Source organism: Furipterus horrens, unplaced genomic scaffold (assembly GCF_987537825.1).
Source record: "Furipterus horrens unplaced genomic scaffold, mFurHor1.1.pri manual_scaffold_11, whole genome shotgun sequence".
NCBI classification, from domain to species: Eukaryota; Metazoa; Chordata; class Mammalia; order Chiroptera; family Furipteridae; genus Furipterus; species Furipterus horrens.
The window spans coordinates 16,612,333-16,629,754 of record NW_028327181.1 but is presented as its reverse complement, the minus strand read 5'-3'; the positions used below and the strand labels follow the sequence as shown (position 1 = coordinate 16,629,754).

The 17,422-nt window shown below is 43.6% G+C and overlaps 1 protein-coding gene across 4 annotated transcripts in view; it reads left to right on the top strand.

The window, feature by feature from the left end:
• The window catches only part of PISD (phosphatidylserine decarboxylase), a 35,595-nt gene that overhangs the window by 8,683 nt on the left and 9,490 nt on the right, over positions 1-17,422 (top strand). Inside the window, exons 1-3 of one of the 4 annotated variants that reach the window (XM_090291617.1) lie at positions 445-538; positions 2,811-2,890; positions 6,124-6,299. In XM_090291617.1, coding sequence (XP_090147743.1) covers positions 480-538; positions 2,811-2,890; positions 6,124-6,299 — 315 coding nt within the window. In that variant the 5' untranslated portion in view covers positions 445-479. Of the gene's footprint in view, positions 1-444; positions 539-2,810; positions 2,891-6,123; positions 6,300-16,293; positions 16,544-17,422 lie in introns of those variants that run through there. The other 3 variants (XM_090291616.1, XM_090291618.1, XM_090291621.1) reach the window with 3 other exon arrangements.

Below are 17,422 nucleotides of genomic sequence, written 5' to 3'. Positions count from 1 at the left end.
AAAAAAAAAAGAAGCTACGCCATCGTCTCTCGAGATGGACAGCTGCCGACGACGACGACGACTTATAAACATATTCTACACTCTTAAACCTACGTAACTTTAACAACATACGTATACAGTACCACAAAATCCTGCGATATAGCAAAAAATCCGCGATAAATAAATATAATATTTTTTAAAATCCCGCGATACAATGAGGCCGTGATAAGTGAACCGCAATATAGAGAAGGACTGCTGTACTTGAAAGTTGCTAAGAAAGTACATCTTAGAAGTTCCCATCAGAACCAAAAAATTGGAACTGTGTGGTGACGAATGTTAACTAGACTTATTATGGCGATCATTTTACAATATATACAAATATCGAGTTATGTTGTGCACCTGAAACTGATATGGTGTTAAATTTTAATTATATCTGGATTATTTTTTTTTTTTAAGAGAAAAAGATCAGTTTTGGCAAATGCTGTTGAGACGTAAATAACATGAGGCCCAAGAAATGCGCATTGGTGTTGGCAACATGGAGGTTGGTGTCCTTGACGAGGTGATGTGATAGGAGCAACGGCCTGGTGGAGTAGGATTAAGGGGGACTAGGAGGTGAGGACATGGTGACAGTGAGCATAGCTCTTTTTTAAAAGTTTGTTATGAAAGAGCAAAAAGTGAGTGGACAGTATTTGTGTAAGATTGGACAAAGTACAGCTTTATATGAGGATAGGAATGATCCATTAATAAAAGAAACTGGTGTAATTGGGGCATTTGCCAGGCACTTGTTCTGGGAGCCGAGGCTACAGCAGTGTAGGAGAGGCCAGTTCTGTATCCCAGGCATGGCTGCTGAGGGGGCAGCCCCCGACTCAAAACAAACCACCTGAGTGCGGTGCATCTGGTTATGGTGGGGAGCTGATTACCTCCCCTCTGCCCCTCCCCAGGCCCCCCAACAAATCTTACTCAACAGTCTGCAAACATTCTTTTGTTAGGAGGTTCAGCATTAATTCTAGAACAGTGTATAGCAGTGTACAGAACACAACAATGTACCCTTTAGTAATTTTTACACTTCTTGTTCTAATTCTGTTTGGAAAGCTCAGTCTTAGGTTTTTCGCTTTTGTGGTGGGCGTATCCATTCTGAGAGATGAGCATTGTTCAGTGCTGAAAGAACGTTCATATTGCAGCATCCTCTTTGTGGTCACAGCTGTGCGTCTCTCTGGCCTCAGGGGTGGTGATTATCACTGTCCGTGCTTTTTCTCCATAGAAACCTATTTGCCTGTAGGAGGATCAGATTCATCCCATTAGCCATATTTGCACCGTGGTGTAAGGGTGCTTTTAAGTCAAGGAAATTTCATGTGGAAAAATAAAGGTGCCTAAATCTGATAACATTTACAGGATATCTATAGAAGACATAACTACTAAATATCCATGAAAATAAATATTATTGTATGAAAATCGTAGATGTAGTTTTGTTTTCCACAAAAACAGCAATTTAGACATTTATAATAAATTATTGTGTCTATCATAAACGGCTCCAAGGAAAAAAGAAACCCTTATTGACAAGGCTATAGTTTCTTTACTTTAGATTTCAGGTCAATATTTGGGAAAACTGAAGCGCTGTCTGAATTGAAAGTGAGATGTGTGCTATTTAATTAAGGGGAGATCCAATTGATAACTAAAAATTCATTAATGCTTTACTTGCTGGTACAGTCACTTATTGCCATTGGGAGTGTGTCTAGTTTCCTCAGGTGAAGAGTGAAACAAAGAAGAGAAACAAACTAAATCCGAAATATTTCCTTAGAGCTTAAAGGCTATGAAAAAAAAATTTTTTTTTCTCTCAGAACGACTGAAACCTATTCACTCTGTCAAAGTAGCTTTTGTGGCAAAGTAGCCACTAAAGATAATCCAGAAATTCTAAACCAGGTGAGCCTTCCAGACTTGAAGTAGATTAGAATAGTTCAGCACGGTTTATTTGTGGCCTCATTTTCCAAGACAACCATTTAAAATGTAAAATTTTAGCCACCTGCAATGGTATATTGTTTAACAAGTAGGAGCTAGATGTTTATAGGACTATGTGCAGCTCTTCTTTTGTGGGGCAGAAACATGGCTGGCTCTGTGTAATAGTGCTGGCTGTACTGCTTATTATGAGCTTACGCTTAATTAAGAAAAAGTATCCTTTTATTGTGAAATAGTTTCAGACTTACAGAAATGTTATAAAAATAATACACAGAATTCCTGAATACCCTTTAGCCAGATTCTCCGAATGTTGACTACATTTGCTTTATTCTTCTGTCCTCCTCCTCCTTCCTCTCTTTTTTCTTTTTACACTGATGTTTTTTTGTTTTGTTTTGTTTTTAGTGAGAGAGAGAGAGAGAAACATTGATTTGTTTTTCCACTTATTTATGCATTCTTGGTTGGTTTTCTGTTTTGGCCTGACTGGAGATTGAACTCGTGATCTTGGCATATAGGGATGACTAACTGGGCTACCCAGCCAGGGCCATCTTTCTCTCTTTGCGCGCACGCGCGCGTGTGTGTGTGTGTGAGAGAGAGAGAGAGAGAGAGAGAGAGAGAGAGAGAGAGAACATTTTTTTCTGAAACACTTGAGAGTAAGTTACAGGCTTGATGCCCCTTTACCTTTAAATATTTCAGCCTTTTTCCTACAAGAACATTTTCTTACATAACCACAGTACAATGGTCAAAACCAGGAAATAGTACTGTAACATTGATACAGTACTATTGCTAAATCTGTAGACTATTCAGATTTTGCCATTGATCTAATTTTTTTTTTTATTTTAAGAAAAATGTTTAATGGTTCATTTTTTGCTTGATTGTAGCTTCCACTGCTGTGAAAACACTGCCCTGAGCCATTTCCTACAATCCTTAAGGAAGCTTCCTCTCAGAGCCTTTTCTACAAGTAAGTAACAACTAGAGAGGGTATTGGCCTCTCTGTGCTTCAGTTTGCTCATTAGTAAATTGGGATAAACATCGCACCTGATCCATAGAGTTTTTGTTAATATTAAATGAAATTGTACCTGTGAAGTGTTTACAGGGCCTGGCATGTAGTTATCACTGAAGCATTAGCTATTATTATCTCACTGTTTTTACTGGCTGCATACTAGTCTGTTGTATGATTGTACCATTTCATGTTGGGCATTTGTTTCTAGTCTTTTTCTGCTGTAGGTGATCCTATAGAAGCATATCTTTGTGTATCTTCAGGATATATTTGTAAAGGTAGAGTTACTGAATCAAAGGTTTATGTATTTTACAATTTTATATTTATGCCAAATTGCTCTTCAAAGAGGGTTAACGTGGTTTACCCTCATACAAGCAGGAAGTACTCATGAGTACATCAGTTCCCCACTGTGGATTATGAACTTTTTTTGCTCTTGTAACCAGCTCTTTGACCCCTTTCGAAAATGTGTATTGTCTTTATTATCTAGATATCCTTTTAATTCTTCATACTGGAAGCTTATTTTTAACTGCCTGGTAAGAGTACCTTGGGAATAAAATGAGATGGTTAATGAGAACAGAAACAAAAAGCATGTTGTAGTTGACAGGAGTACATCTGGATGTTGTTTAATTAGGACCTGCATGCTGGAACACGTAGGAATCACATGAAAGGTGAAGGTGGAACCTCAGAAATTAAGCTATTATCTTGGAATTGCAGAAAAGCTGTGCTTTTATGAAGTGACAAACCCAGCAGAGCAGTGGTCAGGAGTGGAGGGTACTTTCTACTTAGAGAAGGCAAGAGAAAGAGACCTGTAATTGAAGGAAAGCCAGTGCACCAGACCGCATTCGGGAGAGCAGGACAAGTCGGTCTGGGTCTGGGCTCAGTGCAGGGAGAATACAACAGTTCTCTCATCACCAAATAGTTTAGAAAGAGAAAAAAATTTTCTTGCTTTTTAGCAAGTCTTTCTTGGTCATCAGAGGTAGAATATTTAGTTATTAAGTGGTAAGGGTTCATTAGGAATAATTAGCAAATGGAAGAGATTAATGACATCGTTTTTTGCTCATTAATAAAAAACAGCAACAACAAAAACATGACAGAGGGACAGAGACGTCCGGAGCAGAACAATTACCTTTCATTGGAAGTCAAAGGCAGTACGAAGGGAGTGCTCTCAGGTTTTGCACAGGCTATTGAGAATTCAGCTCTTAAAATATTGTTTTATAACAATTTTATTGAGATAGAATTCACAAACCATTAAAAAACAAATTCACCTTTTAACCCTTTGAGTACCAACATTGCTGTGAGTGACAGTGACAAATTTTCCTAAAAGTTCCAGCGTCGCTCCCAGAGACGCTTTTTCAATGGCTGTAAATGTACATAACAATGGAATAATTTATATTTTATGTTTTGTTCTCTTTTTTTGTACCTCAGGTTATATATTGATACAACTTTTTCTCATGTTGATCCAAATTTCGAATTATGGATGGCACTCAGGGTTAGGTATGCGGTTCAGTGGTTTTTAGTATATTTACAGAGCTGTGCAGCCATCACCTCTAACTTTAGAACATTCCCTCCTTCCCCCTCCATGAACACTTGACCCATTAAGCTGTCACTCCCCATTTTTCCCTCCCCCCAGTGCCAGGTAATCACCAGAGTGCCTTATGTCTCCATCGTGTGTTTCCTGTACTGGACACCCCATATAAACGGAATCACACAACATAAAGCCTTTTGTGTCTGGCTTCTTTTATGTAATGTTTTCAGGGTTCACGTTGTAGCATGAGTCAATGCTTCATTCCTTTTTATTATCAAATAACACGTATTCCAATGTATGGATATATCACATTTTGTTTATCCAGTCATCAGTTGTTGGACATTTGGAGTGTTTCTATTTTTTGTGTTATGTATAATGTTTCTGTTGGACATTCTTATATAAGTTTTTGCATAGGTGTATGTTTCACTTTTAGGTATATACCTAAGAGCAGAATTGCTGGGTTATATGATAATTTTATTGAGGAGCTGACAAACTGGTTTTCAAAGTGGCTGCCTCATTTTACAATCCCACCAGTAGTGTATATGATTGTTCAGATTTCTCCACATCCTTGCCAACACTTATCTTTTTGATTATAACAATCCTAGTGGGTGTGAAGTGGTATCTCACTGTGGTTTTGTTTTGCATTTCCCTGATTACTAGTGATGTTGTACTAATTTGCTAGGGCTGCTGTACCAAAGTATCATACACCAAGTGACTTAAACAATAGAAATGTATCCTTTCACAGTTCTGGAGACTAGCGGTCTGAGATCAAGATGTCAAAGGCTTGCTTCCTTCTGAGGGCTGTGAGGGAGAATCTGTTCCCTGACACTTGTCTAGCTTCTAATGGTTTGCTGGCAGTCTTTGGCTTCCTTGGCTTGTAGACGCATCACCCCAATCTCTGCCTTCATCTTCACATGCCATTCTCCCTGTGTGCATGTCTGTGTCCAGATTTCCTCTTTTTATAAGGACATCAGTCATATTGGATTCAGGCTCACCCTGAGGACTTTATTTTAACTTGATTACCTCTGAGTTACGGGGGGTTAGGGTTTCAATGTGTGAATTTTGGGAGGGCGCAATTCAACCCATAACAAATGTTGAACATCGTTTCGTGTGCTTTTTCACCATTCATATATCTTCTTTAAAGGTATATCTAAATCCTTTGTACATTTTTAAATTGGATTGTTGAACTGTAAGAGTTTATGAGTTTTTGCGTTTGAGAATAGGGGTGTCCAGTTAGAAGTGGACCTGCATCGTTAAAGTAAGATCAAAGAGCCCTGGCTGAGAAATGGTACCTGGCTTGAGTCCACAGTTGGTGGCCAACTGGGCAACCTTGATTAGTTTCTTGACCTCTTTGCTATTCATTGTTTTCTTAAATTCTATGACCGTAGTGGCAATTGAGGTACAATGCATTGTAATTTCATAGGAAGGATGCTTGTTTCTTGCTAATTGATAGAAGAATGTGGAGACAGAAGGGTCTCAGTAGTGACTCAGGGTTACTCCTATCTGTGAGATCCCTCCAGGGTCCAGTCACCTTTACTGAGAGTGTCTAAGATACTCTGACTTTTCCTGGCCCTCCCATTGGTGCTGTGTTTGTATGACTCACTCCTGTCCCTTTTCCCAGGCTCAACATTTTCCTGTTTTTGTGTTGTTGTTGTTGTTGTTGTTACAGATGCCAGAAAGGTCCACACTGCCCCTGCTCGAACCCTGTTCCTGTTGCGCCCCCTGCCCTTTCTGTTTGTGACTGGCGGCGGCTATGCAGGTTACCGGCAGTATGAGAAGTACAGGGAGCGAGAGCTGGAGAAGCTGGGACTGGAGATTCCGCCCAAACTCGCTGGTCACTGGGAGGTAGGAATAAGATGGAACCACCTTGATTTCTCATGCAGCACAACTGCCCGTCACTTTGTAAATGCCCCCAAGGTTGAAGTGTTTGAAAAAGTGAGATGTTCTTTCTTGGAGCTCTTGGTTCCAATGGACTTTTGGCCAGATACAGAAGTTACATCTTCAGTGTCAGGCCAGGCTTCCCTTCTGTCCCCAGACCTACCAGGGGTTCCTGGTCTCCGCAAGGGCTCTGAGGAGAAATTTCCTGCTGTTGAAGTCCTCAGAGTTCATGCCTTATACACGTTGGAGCTGGCATCCTGGCTGTTCGTGCCCTTCTCAGCCTGAGGATGAGCTGAAACGGTTGGACTTTTGGGATGTGGATAAGTTCTCACCAGGAACCAGACTGAAATAATCGAATTCCTTTATTGTTATTGCTCAGAATCCTCCGCCCACAATAGGGCCACATGATAAGGAGCAGGCGTCAGTGTTGTTGAGCCATGTGTGGTGCATAATGAACTGTCTTATTCATCTGTGCTTCCTGGGGCCCAGGACCGTACCCGACTCAGAGCAGATGTTCAATAAATGCTCAAACTGAATATAAATGTGTAAGTTTAAAAATTGCCTTCTTTGTAGACATAATTTTTTAAAAATATTTATTTATTTATTTTTAGAGAGACGGGGATGGAAGAGAGAAAGGGAGAGAAACGTCAATGTGTGTTTACCTCTCATGAACCCCTAACTGGGGACCTGGCCCACAACCCAGGCATGTGCCCTGACTAGATATCGAACCAGCAACCCTTTGGTTTGCAGGCTGGCACTCAATTCACTGAGCCACACCAGCCAGGGCTGTAGCCATAATTTAACAGATGAAAAAATCTGAAATATCAATAGGTCTTGGTAGCCTGGACAAAAGAGGGGAGTGCAAGTAAAGATGTTATGGTGTCTGGAATGATGCATTGGGTTTCCTCATGAGCCACTCCATAGTGGTAATCAGCTGAGCTGAATCCAGTGGCCAGGGCATCTGACTCCTGAAGGTGAGTCCCAGCTTGCTCCTCAGTGGCTGTGTGAACTAGGATCCATCACATTCATCTGGTCCTCTGTATCTTCAACTATAAAACAGTGGCTTGGATTGGAACATGACTCTGAGAGTCCATCCAGCTCTAATGTAGTTTATCTAGGAATTATTGGTTGGCATTACATGCTACATATTATAGGCTTACTCCTAAAATCCTGCTTGACTTTAATTTTGACCCTCTTTCTCCAGCGGAAACCAGTAAAAGGATTTCACTTGATTTCCAGCAGTCTGTAAAACTGACGTAGTCAGCTGGCCGTGCAGATCTAGTTGTGGCCATTATCCTAAAAGTTGTGTGTCTGTGTGCTCATGTGCCTGCCATTTGGCCTGTTTGTATGCTTTGTACTTTATAATAACCTACTTCAGACCAAGAAAACCAGAAGGTGTTCTGTTTTCTAGTGTTATACCACAGAATCCTTTGGTGAAGGGTAGTTGCATTGTATGTGAGGCACATTTTCAAAGCATGCTGAACTCTGTTTATTTTCCACGGCATTAGTTTCCTTTATAAATATAATCTTTTCCTTTAGACTAGTAAAGTATTTGTGAGACTGATCTTATGACTGCACTCAAGTGTTGAACCCAAACTGGCTTCTCTGACCCCAGGCATTTGTCAAGCTGACTCACCCTGTGATGAGCTTGCACACTTTCAGGAAATCCCCACTCGTTTCAAAGGTATCCCAAGATACTTGGCATTTGGAAGAAGTGTGCTACTTCCAAAATCACAAAAGACCAGTGTTAATAGGTTCTTTTAGCATCCACTGTTTGTATGATTGGCATTACTGCCATATATGAGTCAGTTCCTGAAAGGTGATTGTTTGAAATAAGGACGGTGTTGATTAGCTCCTAAGTTCTAGGCCCTGGACAGTGAGTGACAGGGTACTGGAGTGGAGAGGCCTAGCACAGCATGAGGTCTGAAGCCCCTGTTGGTAAAGAACTGGGCTTAAGTTAGATACCGTTCTTTTTTTTTTTTTTTTTCCTTAAAGATTTTATTTATTTATTTTTAGAGAGAGGGGAAGAGAGGGAGAAACAGAGGGAGAGAAACATCAATGTGTGATTGCCTCTCACACACCCCTGACTGGGGACCTGGTCCACAACCCAGGCACATGCCCTGACTGGGAATCGAACCAACGACCCTTTAGTTCTAAGGCCGGTGCTCAATCCACTGAGCCAGATACCATTCTTTTGGTTGAATAAAATGGCCATGGAACTGCTCCTGATTTTCAAAATAATGGAAGTAGTCTAGATCCAGAGTAGACATTGTGAGACTTCAGGACAGGCAGCAGGTTGTGAGGGGTAAGTTCAAAGCTGGCAGCCAGGGGCTGGATCTCAGTCCCACCCGACCTAATCACTTTCATCTCATATGAAAAATGAGAGAGTACCCCAGCCTGGCTGATTATTAGAACTGTTGGGGAACTTTAAACATTGTGGATTCTTTCGTCTCATCCCAAGAGTTTGAACAAGGCCCAAGATCTTTGTTTTAAGAAAAGCCCCCTGGGAGCCCTGACCAGTGTGGCTCAGTTAGTTGGTCATCCTCCGGCAAAAGCGAAAGGTTGCCAGTTTGATTCCTGGTCAGAGCACATGCCTAAGTTGTGGGTTCAGTCCCCAGTTGGGGCACGTATGAGAGGCAACTGATTGATGTTTCTCTCTCACAATGGTTCTCTCCTTTTCCTTCTTCTTCCCTTCTCCTTTCTCTAAAAATAAATACAACTAAAAAAAAAAATCCCTAGGTGATTTTTGATGACAAACCAGATTTAGGAACCATGACAACATGAGCTATAAGGTTCCCTTCATGGCTTCAGTTTCCAGTGGCACGTGAAAATTTCTGGTGGTGATTTTGCTGGAATATAATCCCTTCATATCCCTGAGATCAAGTCTGACATCTCTAGAGCTGAAAGAGAAGACAAGCTGGTAGTTACTGCTGAGATGAGCCCTTGGGATCAGTGGCACAGTTGAGGTAATTGGATGATTTTTTTTTACCAAACAGCGTTTTCCAGATTTTCAGGAGATAAATGGGGAGTGGGGGGAGGTGTAACCTTTCCCACACATGAAGCATTCCTATTAGCCCCCATTGGTCAGTATGCCAGCAGGAGGTCTTCATTCCCCTTTCCCATTTGTAAATACATGTCTCTTGTGCCTCAGAAACATCTAGTTATGCCCCTGTATCAAAACTCTTAAGAGGATAGTTGTAATACCTTATGTTGACCAGCATCTCGCAGTTTTTCTGAACCCTTTTCGTTAGAACAGCTTGCTGAAGTGGGCAGGGCAAGTGTTACAGCCATTTTATAAACGAAGAGACGAGTTGGAGCAAAGTGGGTTCCAGAATGGAGATCTGCTGACACCAAATCCACACTCTTTGAACAACCCCATCTTACTAGTAGAAGTTGCTCTTGGTGCAGAAGTTACACGGTGGCAGCAAGAGATGGAGGTGAACTCCCTGCCCACCAGGGCTTGTTGTATATTTGTGCCTCTGTGCTCTGAGGGCTCTTAGTGGTTGAATGTCAGCTGAATTTGAGTGCACTGACTTGAAAAGTTGTCTGTGATAACACAGATGAGCACTCACGTTAGGCCTTCTTCCCGTGACATAGCGCTCTTGAAAGAATGTATACCAGTAGCTTTACTTGAAGGAGAATTTCTTTTTTTGGTAGCAGTATACTCTAAAATCTCTCTCCCTCGCTGCAGGTTATACTCTGGGTGAATTTGACTATTCTAGGTACTTCATTTAATGGAATTATCAACATTTCTCCTTTTGTGACTGGCTTATTTCACTTACCTTAATATTTTCGGATTCATTTGGTGTTATTGCATGTATCAGAGTTTTGTTCCTTTTTAAGGCTGAATAATATTCCATTAAATGGAATTTTGTTTATCCATTCATCTCTTGATAGATACTGGATTGTTTCCACTTTGGCTATTGTGTACAAGTATCTGTTTGAGTCGTTGCTTTCAATTCTTTTGAATGTGTAACTAGGAGTGGAATTGCTGGATTATATGGTCATTCCATGCTTTACTTTTTGAGAAACTGACAAACTCTTCCACAGTGGCGATACAATTTTACATTTCCACATACAATGCACAAGGGCTCTGGTTTATCCCCATCTTCATCAACAGTTATTTATTTTTCATAGTAGCTATTCTAATGGGTGTGAAGTGATGTGGGGAAGGAAGAAACTTTCCTCTACCCCCGTAGGTTCTTTCAATTGGTCTAATAAATTTACATGAGACAGATTGACAAGAGAAAGTAACCTAATTTAACTACATATATACATAAGGGAACCCTACCTACATGAGAGGTTCAGAGGCGGATAGGTCACCAGTTCGATTCCTGATCAGGGCACATGCCTGAGTTGCAGCTTCGGTCCTGGTTGGGGCGTGTGCGAGAGGCAACTAATGGGTGTTTTTGTCTGGAGTCATGTTTCTCTCTATTTCTCCCTCCCTTCCCATCTCTAAAAAATAAATAAATAAATATTTTTAAAAATTAAAACGTTAACTCATATAATCTCTTATTATGGATAAGGTCCCTGATTCAAACTCTTCTAGGTAGTAAATGCAGGGACAGAAGTTTCTCTTGAGCCGGAAGGGTCTTTGTTGCCTTTAGCTCAGATTAACCTACACAGCACAGTGACTCATTCTGAACCCCTACAGTTTTATCTCATTATGGTTTTGATTTGCATTCCCTAGTGATTAGTGGTGGTTGAGCATCTATTCACATGCTTACTGGCTACTTATGCATTTTCTTTGGAGAAATGTCTATTCAAGTTATTTTGCCCATTTTTAAATTGGGTGGTTTGTTTTTTGCTGAGTTGTAGTTCTTTACAGGGTGGGCAAAAGTAGGTTTACAGTTGTTCATATGGAAAGTAACATAATAATTAATATATAATAATACAGGAATAAACTCTCACATACTCACAACTGTAAACCTACTTTTGCCCACTGCTGTATTCTGGATAACCCGACCCTTATCAGATATATGTATTTGCAAATACTTATTTACTCTCATTCTGTAGATTGTCTTTTCACTCTTCCCGCCCCTCCCCACCCCGCCTTCCCTTCCCAGTACCAGTCATCTTTTATTAGGTATTAATTAGGTTATGAAAGGATTCAGAGATGCTGGTCAAAGGTCCTGGTCAGGAATGTGGAAGCCACACTGGGCCCTCTTCAGTTGTACTTACATCACTGCTCACGTTTGAGTTCCTTATAATTATAAGAAAGGTAGTACTTGAAAAGCAGTAAAGCTGCCAGCACCATAGAAACCCCAGGGACACCACCTTTCTTCACACTGACATACTTGTAATACAGGTAGTTACCTCTTTGAAACATTCCAACAACGCCTTTAGGGGTGAAACCCTGCCTCAGTATCCAGCTTGGTAGCTCCCCGTCCCTGAGTTCCTTCTCCTTCACCGGTATGACTGACGCCCTCTTGGATTCCAGGATGTCCGCTCTCTCACTCTCTTGATAATATCTTTTTTTTTTTTTTTAATCCTCACCCAAGGATTATCTTTATTGATTTTAGAGAGGAAGGGGTAGGGAGAGACATCGATTGATTGCCCCCCATATGCACCTCCGAGTGAGGATCAAACCCTCAACCTGGGTATGTGCCCTGATTGGGAATTAAACCAGCAGCCTTTTGGTGCATGGGACAGTGCTCCAACCAACTGAGCCACCCAGCCAGGGCTTGATGATATCTTTTGATGCTGTTTATGGGTTGCACATATATATTCTTTGGCTAATCCCTTCACCTTCTTTCATCGAGTCCCTCCCCTGTCAGTCTATTCTATATGTTCATGTGTCTGTTTCTATTATATTCATCCATTTATACTCTGTTATATTCATCAGTCATGTCTGTGTTTCTATTATATTTGTCAGTTCATTAGAGTGCACATAATAAGTGAGATCATATGGTATTTTTCTATGAAAAAATGCTCAACATCACTGATCATCAAAGAGATGCAAATTAAAACCACAATGACTTATCACTCACACCTGCCAGAATGGCTACCATCAATAAATCTTCAAACAATGAGTGCTGGAGCGGATGCTGGGAAAAGGGAACCAATGTGCACTGTTGGTGGGATGCAGACTGGTACAGCCACTGTGGAAAACTATGGAGTTTCCCCCAAAAAATTTAAAGTGGAACTGCCTTTTGACTCAGCAGTCCCACTTCTGGGAGTATATCCTGCGAATCCTGAAACACCAGTTTGAAAGAATATATGCACCTCTTACCTTTCTTACCATTATGTCAAAGGATGTTCACCCACTGCTTCAAGAGTAAGGAGTTCTAGGACAGGAGGAGATCTCAGAGGACCTCAGAGCGGTAGCCACTCCCCCAGGTAGCCCAGGCCCCCTCCTTCAACCTTTGCCTCCCCAGCTTGGGGACAACTCTGAGCCTGTACCACTTGGGAACTGCCTCCTGTGGCTTTGAGCAGCCAGTGTATGAAGGAGCAGAGGACTCTACCTGAAGAAGATGCGGACAAGACAAGACTGAGCTAAGGGCTGAAAGGAGTCCAGGGTGGCTGACTAAGAAGCTGTCAGGGCCCTGCACGGAGCTTGCTTTGGGGCTTGCTTCACTTCACCTTTTTTTATTTTATTAAGCTATAAAACACATACAGTAAAATTCACTCATTAAAATTTTTTCAATTACAGTTGACATACAGTATTCTTCAGGTGTTCGACATAATGATCAGACGTTTGTATAACTTATGAAGTGATTACCCTGCTAAATCTGGTCGCCACCTGACACCATACATAGTTATTACAATATTATTGACTATATTTCTTATGTCATACTTTACATCCCCATAACTGTTTTTATAACTGGTAGTTTGTACTGCGTGATCCTTCCCTTTGTGACCCATCGTCCCTAAAACCCCTCTCCCATCTGGCAACCATCAAAATGTTCTCTATCTATTAGTTTGTTTTCTGTTGTTTTTTAATTTTTTTAGATTCCACATGTAAGTGAAATCATATGGCATTTGACTTTTTTGTCTCTTTTTGCTTAACATAATAACCTCTAGGTCCATCCATGTTGTCACAAATAGTAAGATTTTGTTCTTTTTTATGGTCAAGTAATATTTCATTGTATATTATGTTCCACATCATTATGCAATCATCTACCGATGGGCACTTAGTTGGCTATTGTAAATAATGCCGCAGTGAACACAGGGCTGCATGTATTTTTGTGAATTAGTGTTTTGGATTGCTTTAGATAAATACCTAGAAGTGGAATATGGTAGTTCTGTTTTTAAGTTTTTGAGAACCCTCCATACTCTTTTCCATAGTGGCTGCAGCAATTTGCAGTCCCACCAACAGTGAGTGAGGGTTCCCTTTTCTCCACATCCTCACCAATAACATGTTTGTTGATTTATTAATGATAGCCATTCTGACTGGTATGATAGTTCATCGTGGTTTTAATTTGCATTTCCATGATGATTAGTAACATTGAGCATCTTTTCATGTGTCTGTGACCATCTGTATGTCCTCTTTGGGAAAATGTCTGTTCAGGTCCTCTGCCGATTATTTAATCGGATTGTTTTTTTTTTTTTTTTTTTGGTTTTAAGTTACATGAGTTCCTTATATGTTTTGGATATAACTCCTTATCAGGTGTATCATTAGCGAATATCTTCTCCCTTTCAATAGGTTGTCTTTTTGTTCTATGTTGATGGTTTCCTTTGCTGTGTAAAATCTCTTTAGTTTGAGGTTGTCCCATTTATTTGTTTTGCTTGCCAGAGGAGACATATCCAAACAAATATTTCTAAGAGTGATGTCAGAGAGTTTACTGCCTGTGTTTTCTTCTAGGAGTTTTATGGCTTCATGTCTTCCCTTTAAGTCTTTAATCCATTTTGAGTTTATTCTTGTATATGCACCTTGTTTTCTTCATTATGCTGGAGGCCACCCTTCCTGGGAGCCACTGGATGGGCTCTGCATGAGCCTGGGACATCAGAGAAGTCCTGGGAGCTAGCAGGACTGCCAAGGAACTTTTGCAAGCACTGGTCTTCCTCAAGGGGCTCCACTGGCCCTCAGGGAATCAGAATTATCCAGAGCATCTGCCATTCTTGTCCCACCTCTACTTTGTCCCCTGGCACTCGGGAGCTGCGAGTGTGTTGGCCCAAAGGGGGAGGTTTGTCCACAGTGATGGCACCTGAAAGGCCTAGGGCCTGCAGAGCCTCGAAGTGTTGTTAGGTGGCACTCCTACCCACGGGAGTCCAAACAAGGTAGGAAGACTGGAAATGAAGGACCCAGTGTGGGCGGAAGGGGCTCGAGCATTCAGAGTGGGAAAGTAAACTTATCTAAGTGTTTTTATATTTACCAGAAATGATTTGTCAACTATTGTCTGGAATCTGGAAGGCATTTCCCTACCCGTCAGCTATTGTCTAGAATCTGGAAGCCATTTCCCTACTGAAACATGGGTGATGGAGATCAGATTAGGAGATGGGGAGGGATGATCTAAGGGCTGACCTTGGGCTGGTTTATGACTTTTCTAAATGCCCCAGGAACCCTGGAAGGTGCTGTGAAGCCGACTGACTGGTCACTTTACCGGGGAAGGTGTTGGTTCAGAGGCCGCTCAGCAAATGAGAAGCTGGGCTTTTCTTCCACAGACTTGTGTTTCCCCTTTGGTCTAGCGAGGGCTGGGTCTGGTCTGGAAGTACTGGCGGCTTTGGGGAAGTTTGAGTGGTCTTGCAGGACCTGTCTGCCTCTGGCATTTCATGCTGCTAGAATATTGTGTCAGCATCTTTTTGCGCTTTAATTCCTTTTTATCTATCGCATCTCACATGGAGTTTGCTTGGAACTTTGTGGTGAGAAGGAGTCTGAAATCTCACTTGGGCTCAAAGAATGCTGTGAGCCCCCAGGGCTGGAACTCCACCTCGATCACCCCGTCACCCCGCCTCTCTGCCCCTACTGGTGGATTGTAGATGTGGAATGTCAGGGAAGCCCTTGAGATAGGACCCTCCCCGTTGTCTCCCTTCTCCCACTGTGGCAGCCCAGGTCTGTAGGTTGTCATGGAGAAGTTGGCTTGGGCTGGATCCAAAAGAGGACAGGTATGTGTCCTGTGTCTACACGCCATTGTGTCCTGGGCTGTCCTGGCCCAGCTACCCACCTCTTCACAAGCCCTGTAGGCGCGCTCTACCTGTTCCAATCGTTGCTTTAGAAACTGAATGCTCAGTGGAAGGAGCTGGGGTTGGATTTTTGTTCTGTAGCCTGATGAAGAATGAGCCTCCGAGGCAGTGTGGCCACTGGGTGGCATGCTGCCCTGGGGCGTGACCTGCCCAGACAGTAACCAGGCTCGGAATTCCACACCCTTTTTTGGTTGAATAGTCTTCCCTGTCAGACCTTCCCCCTGGTAAAAAATGTTAAGCTGCTTCATTCCATTCCATGTGGACTTGGGGCAATGCGGGTGGAGTGCCGGCCCCACAGGCTAGGGCTCTTCTCCGCATAGGGATCACTTTGTAAATTATATGATGGTTGTCTAGCCATTATACTGTACTCCTGAAACTAATATAATATTGAATGTCAACTGTAATTGAAAAACAAAAAAAACTTTTTTAAAGGGCAGGGCACAGAATTACCCTGCATGTTTTTCCTCTTTTGTGTTTGGCCCAGGGGGTGGATGTTGTCCCCTGGGTCTTGTTTGCTGGTCTGCAGGGGACATTTTGTATATCAGGGGAGTGTCTGCTAGGAGGAAAGGAAGTCGGGGTAGGGGCATCCTGTGTCTTGAGGATGAGATTTGGGAAGGAGCAAGGACTTAGGTGCCTTCTGTCTCACGTTCTCACTTGGAGGGCTAGGCAGATCTACTCAGTCCAGAGAAGCCAGCCAGCACCTGAAGGCCCAGCCTGCGCAGAGGGGCAGGTATGGGGGAGACTGTGGAAGGGGGCATCGGGGAGGCAGCGGCCCCAGGAGACGAGCTCCTGCTGAGGACAACAGATTCCCAGCCCACGGAGCGTCACTGGGGAAGTCCCTTGACTGATCCGCAGGGACCTGGTCCCCTCTCCCCCCTTAAAGGGGCCCCTGGGCTGCCCGGCAGGACTGGGCTGGGGGGCGGGGCGAAGCTCCAGTTGTCTGGTGTCCGCCCTCCTGCCCCCGCCCTGGCTGTCTGAGTGGCTGGCGCCCGAGTCCCCGCCCACCACCCCGAGGCTTTCCTGGAGGAGCGGCGCCTCCCCAGAGTCGGGTGCAGCCGGAAGCCGAGCGAGGACAGGACCACCTGCATGTGAGTGAGCGGGGCTCTCCCTCTCGGGGACACCCGGCGGGGAGGCCGCTTTCAGACCCGGGAGAGCCGCCCAGCGCCCTGTGGTTCGGGGCACCCCTTTATGGCTTGGAGCCTGAGGCGCCCACCCAGAGTCTCAACAAAGTTGTGGGCTTCCCCGGGCCGGCATGGCAGTCACGGGGCGGCTGGATGAGCTCACTTCCTCCACATCCTGTAGCATCTCCTAGCCTAGAGCCGAGCGCTCGGGACTTCCTCTGGGCTGCCGAAAAGGCCTGGGGCGGGCGTGGGGGGGGGGGGGCGCTGCACTGTTCCTCAGTGGGACCTGGGGGTGTCAGTACTTGTCACCGGGTCTCCTCCGGGGGGGCGGGGGGGGTGACTTGCTGCCGGTCATTGAGCCCTGTTCCCCATTGGCACTAGGGGTTGTCTGAGGGGAGGTTCCTTTCCTTCGGAAAGGCCTGTTCCCACCTCTGCCCTCCCTTCCCTGCGCTTCCCTTGGACGGGCTTGAAAGAGGCGCTCTTGGGCCCATCTCTTTGCTTCCTCTTCTCTTGCCCAGGGCCTTCCCAAGATGGCTTACCCAGGAGATCCATTTTCGTGTTCCCTACTTGTGAAGTTTTGTCTGTTTTCTAGGAAGGGTTGGCGGCCCCATCTGGACGCAGCTGCCTGATGGCCGTGTCCCCAGGGAGCAGGGGGAGAAAGTGGCCCTGCTCTCCAGGGCAGGAACACACACAAAGTCAGGCCGGTAGACACGTTTTGGAGGTGCTGGGGTTTCTACTAAGGCCTCCAGAGGGATGGCCCTGGCTCCCAGCGAGATTTCCACTCGGAGAGCACGTGCAAATTCTCAAGTGGTCTGAGGTTGGACTCGAGCAGGGTTGCGAGGCCCT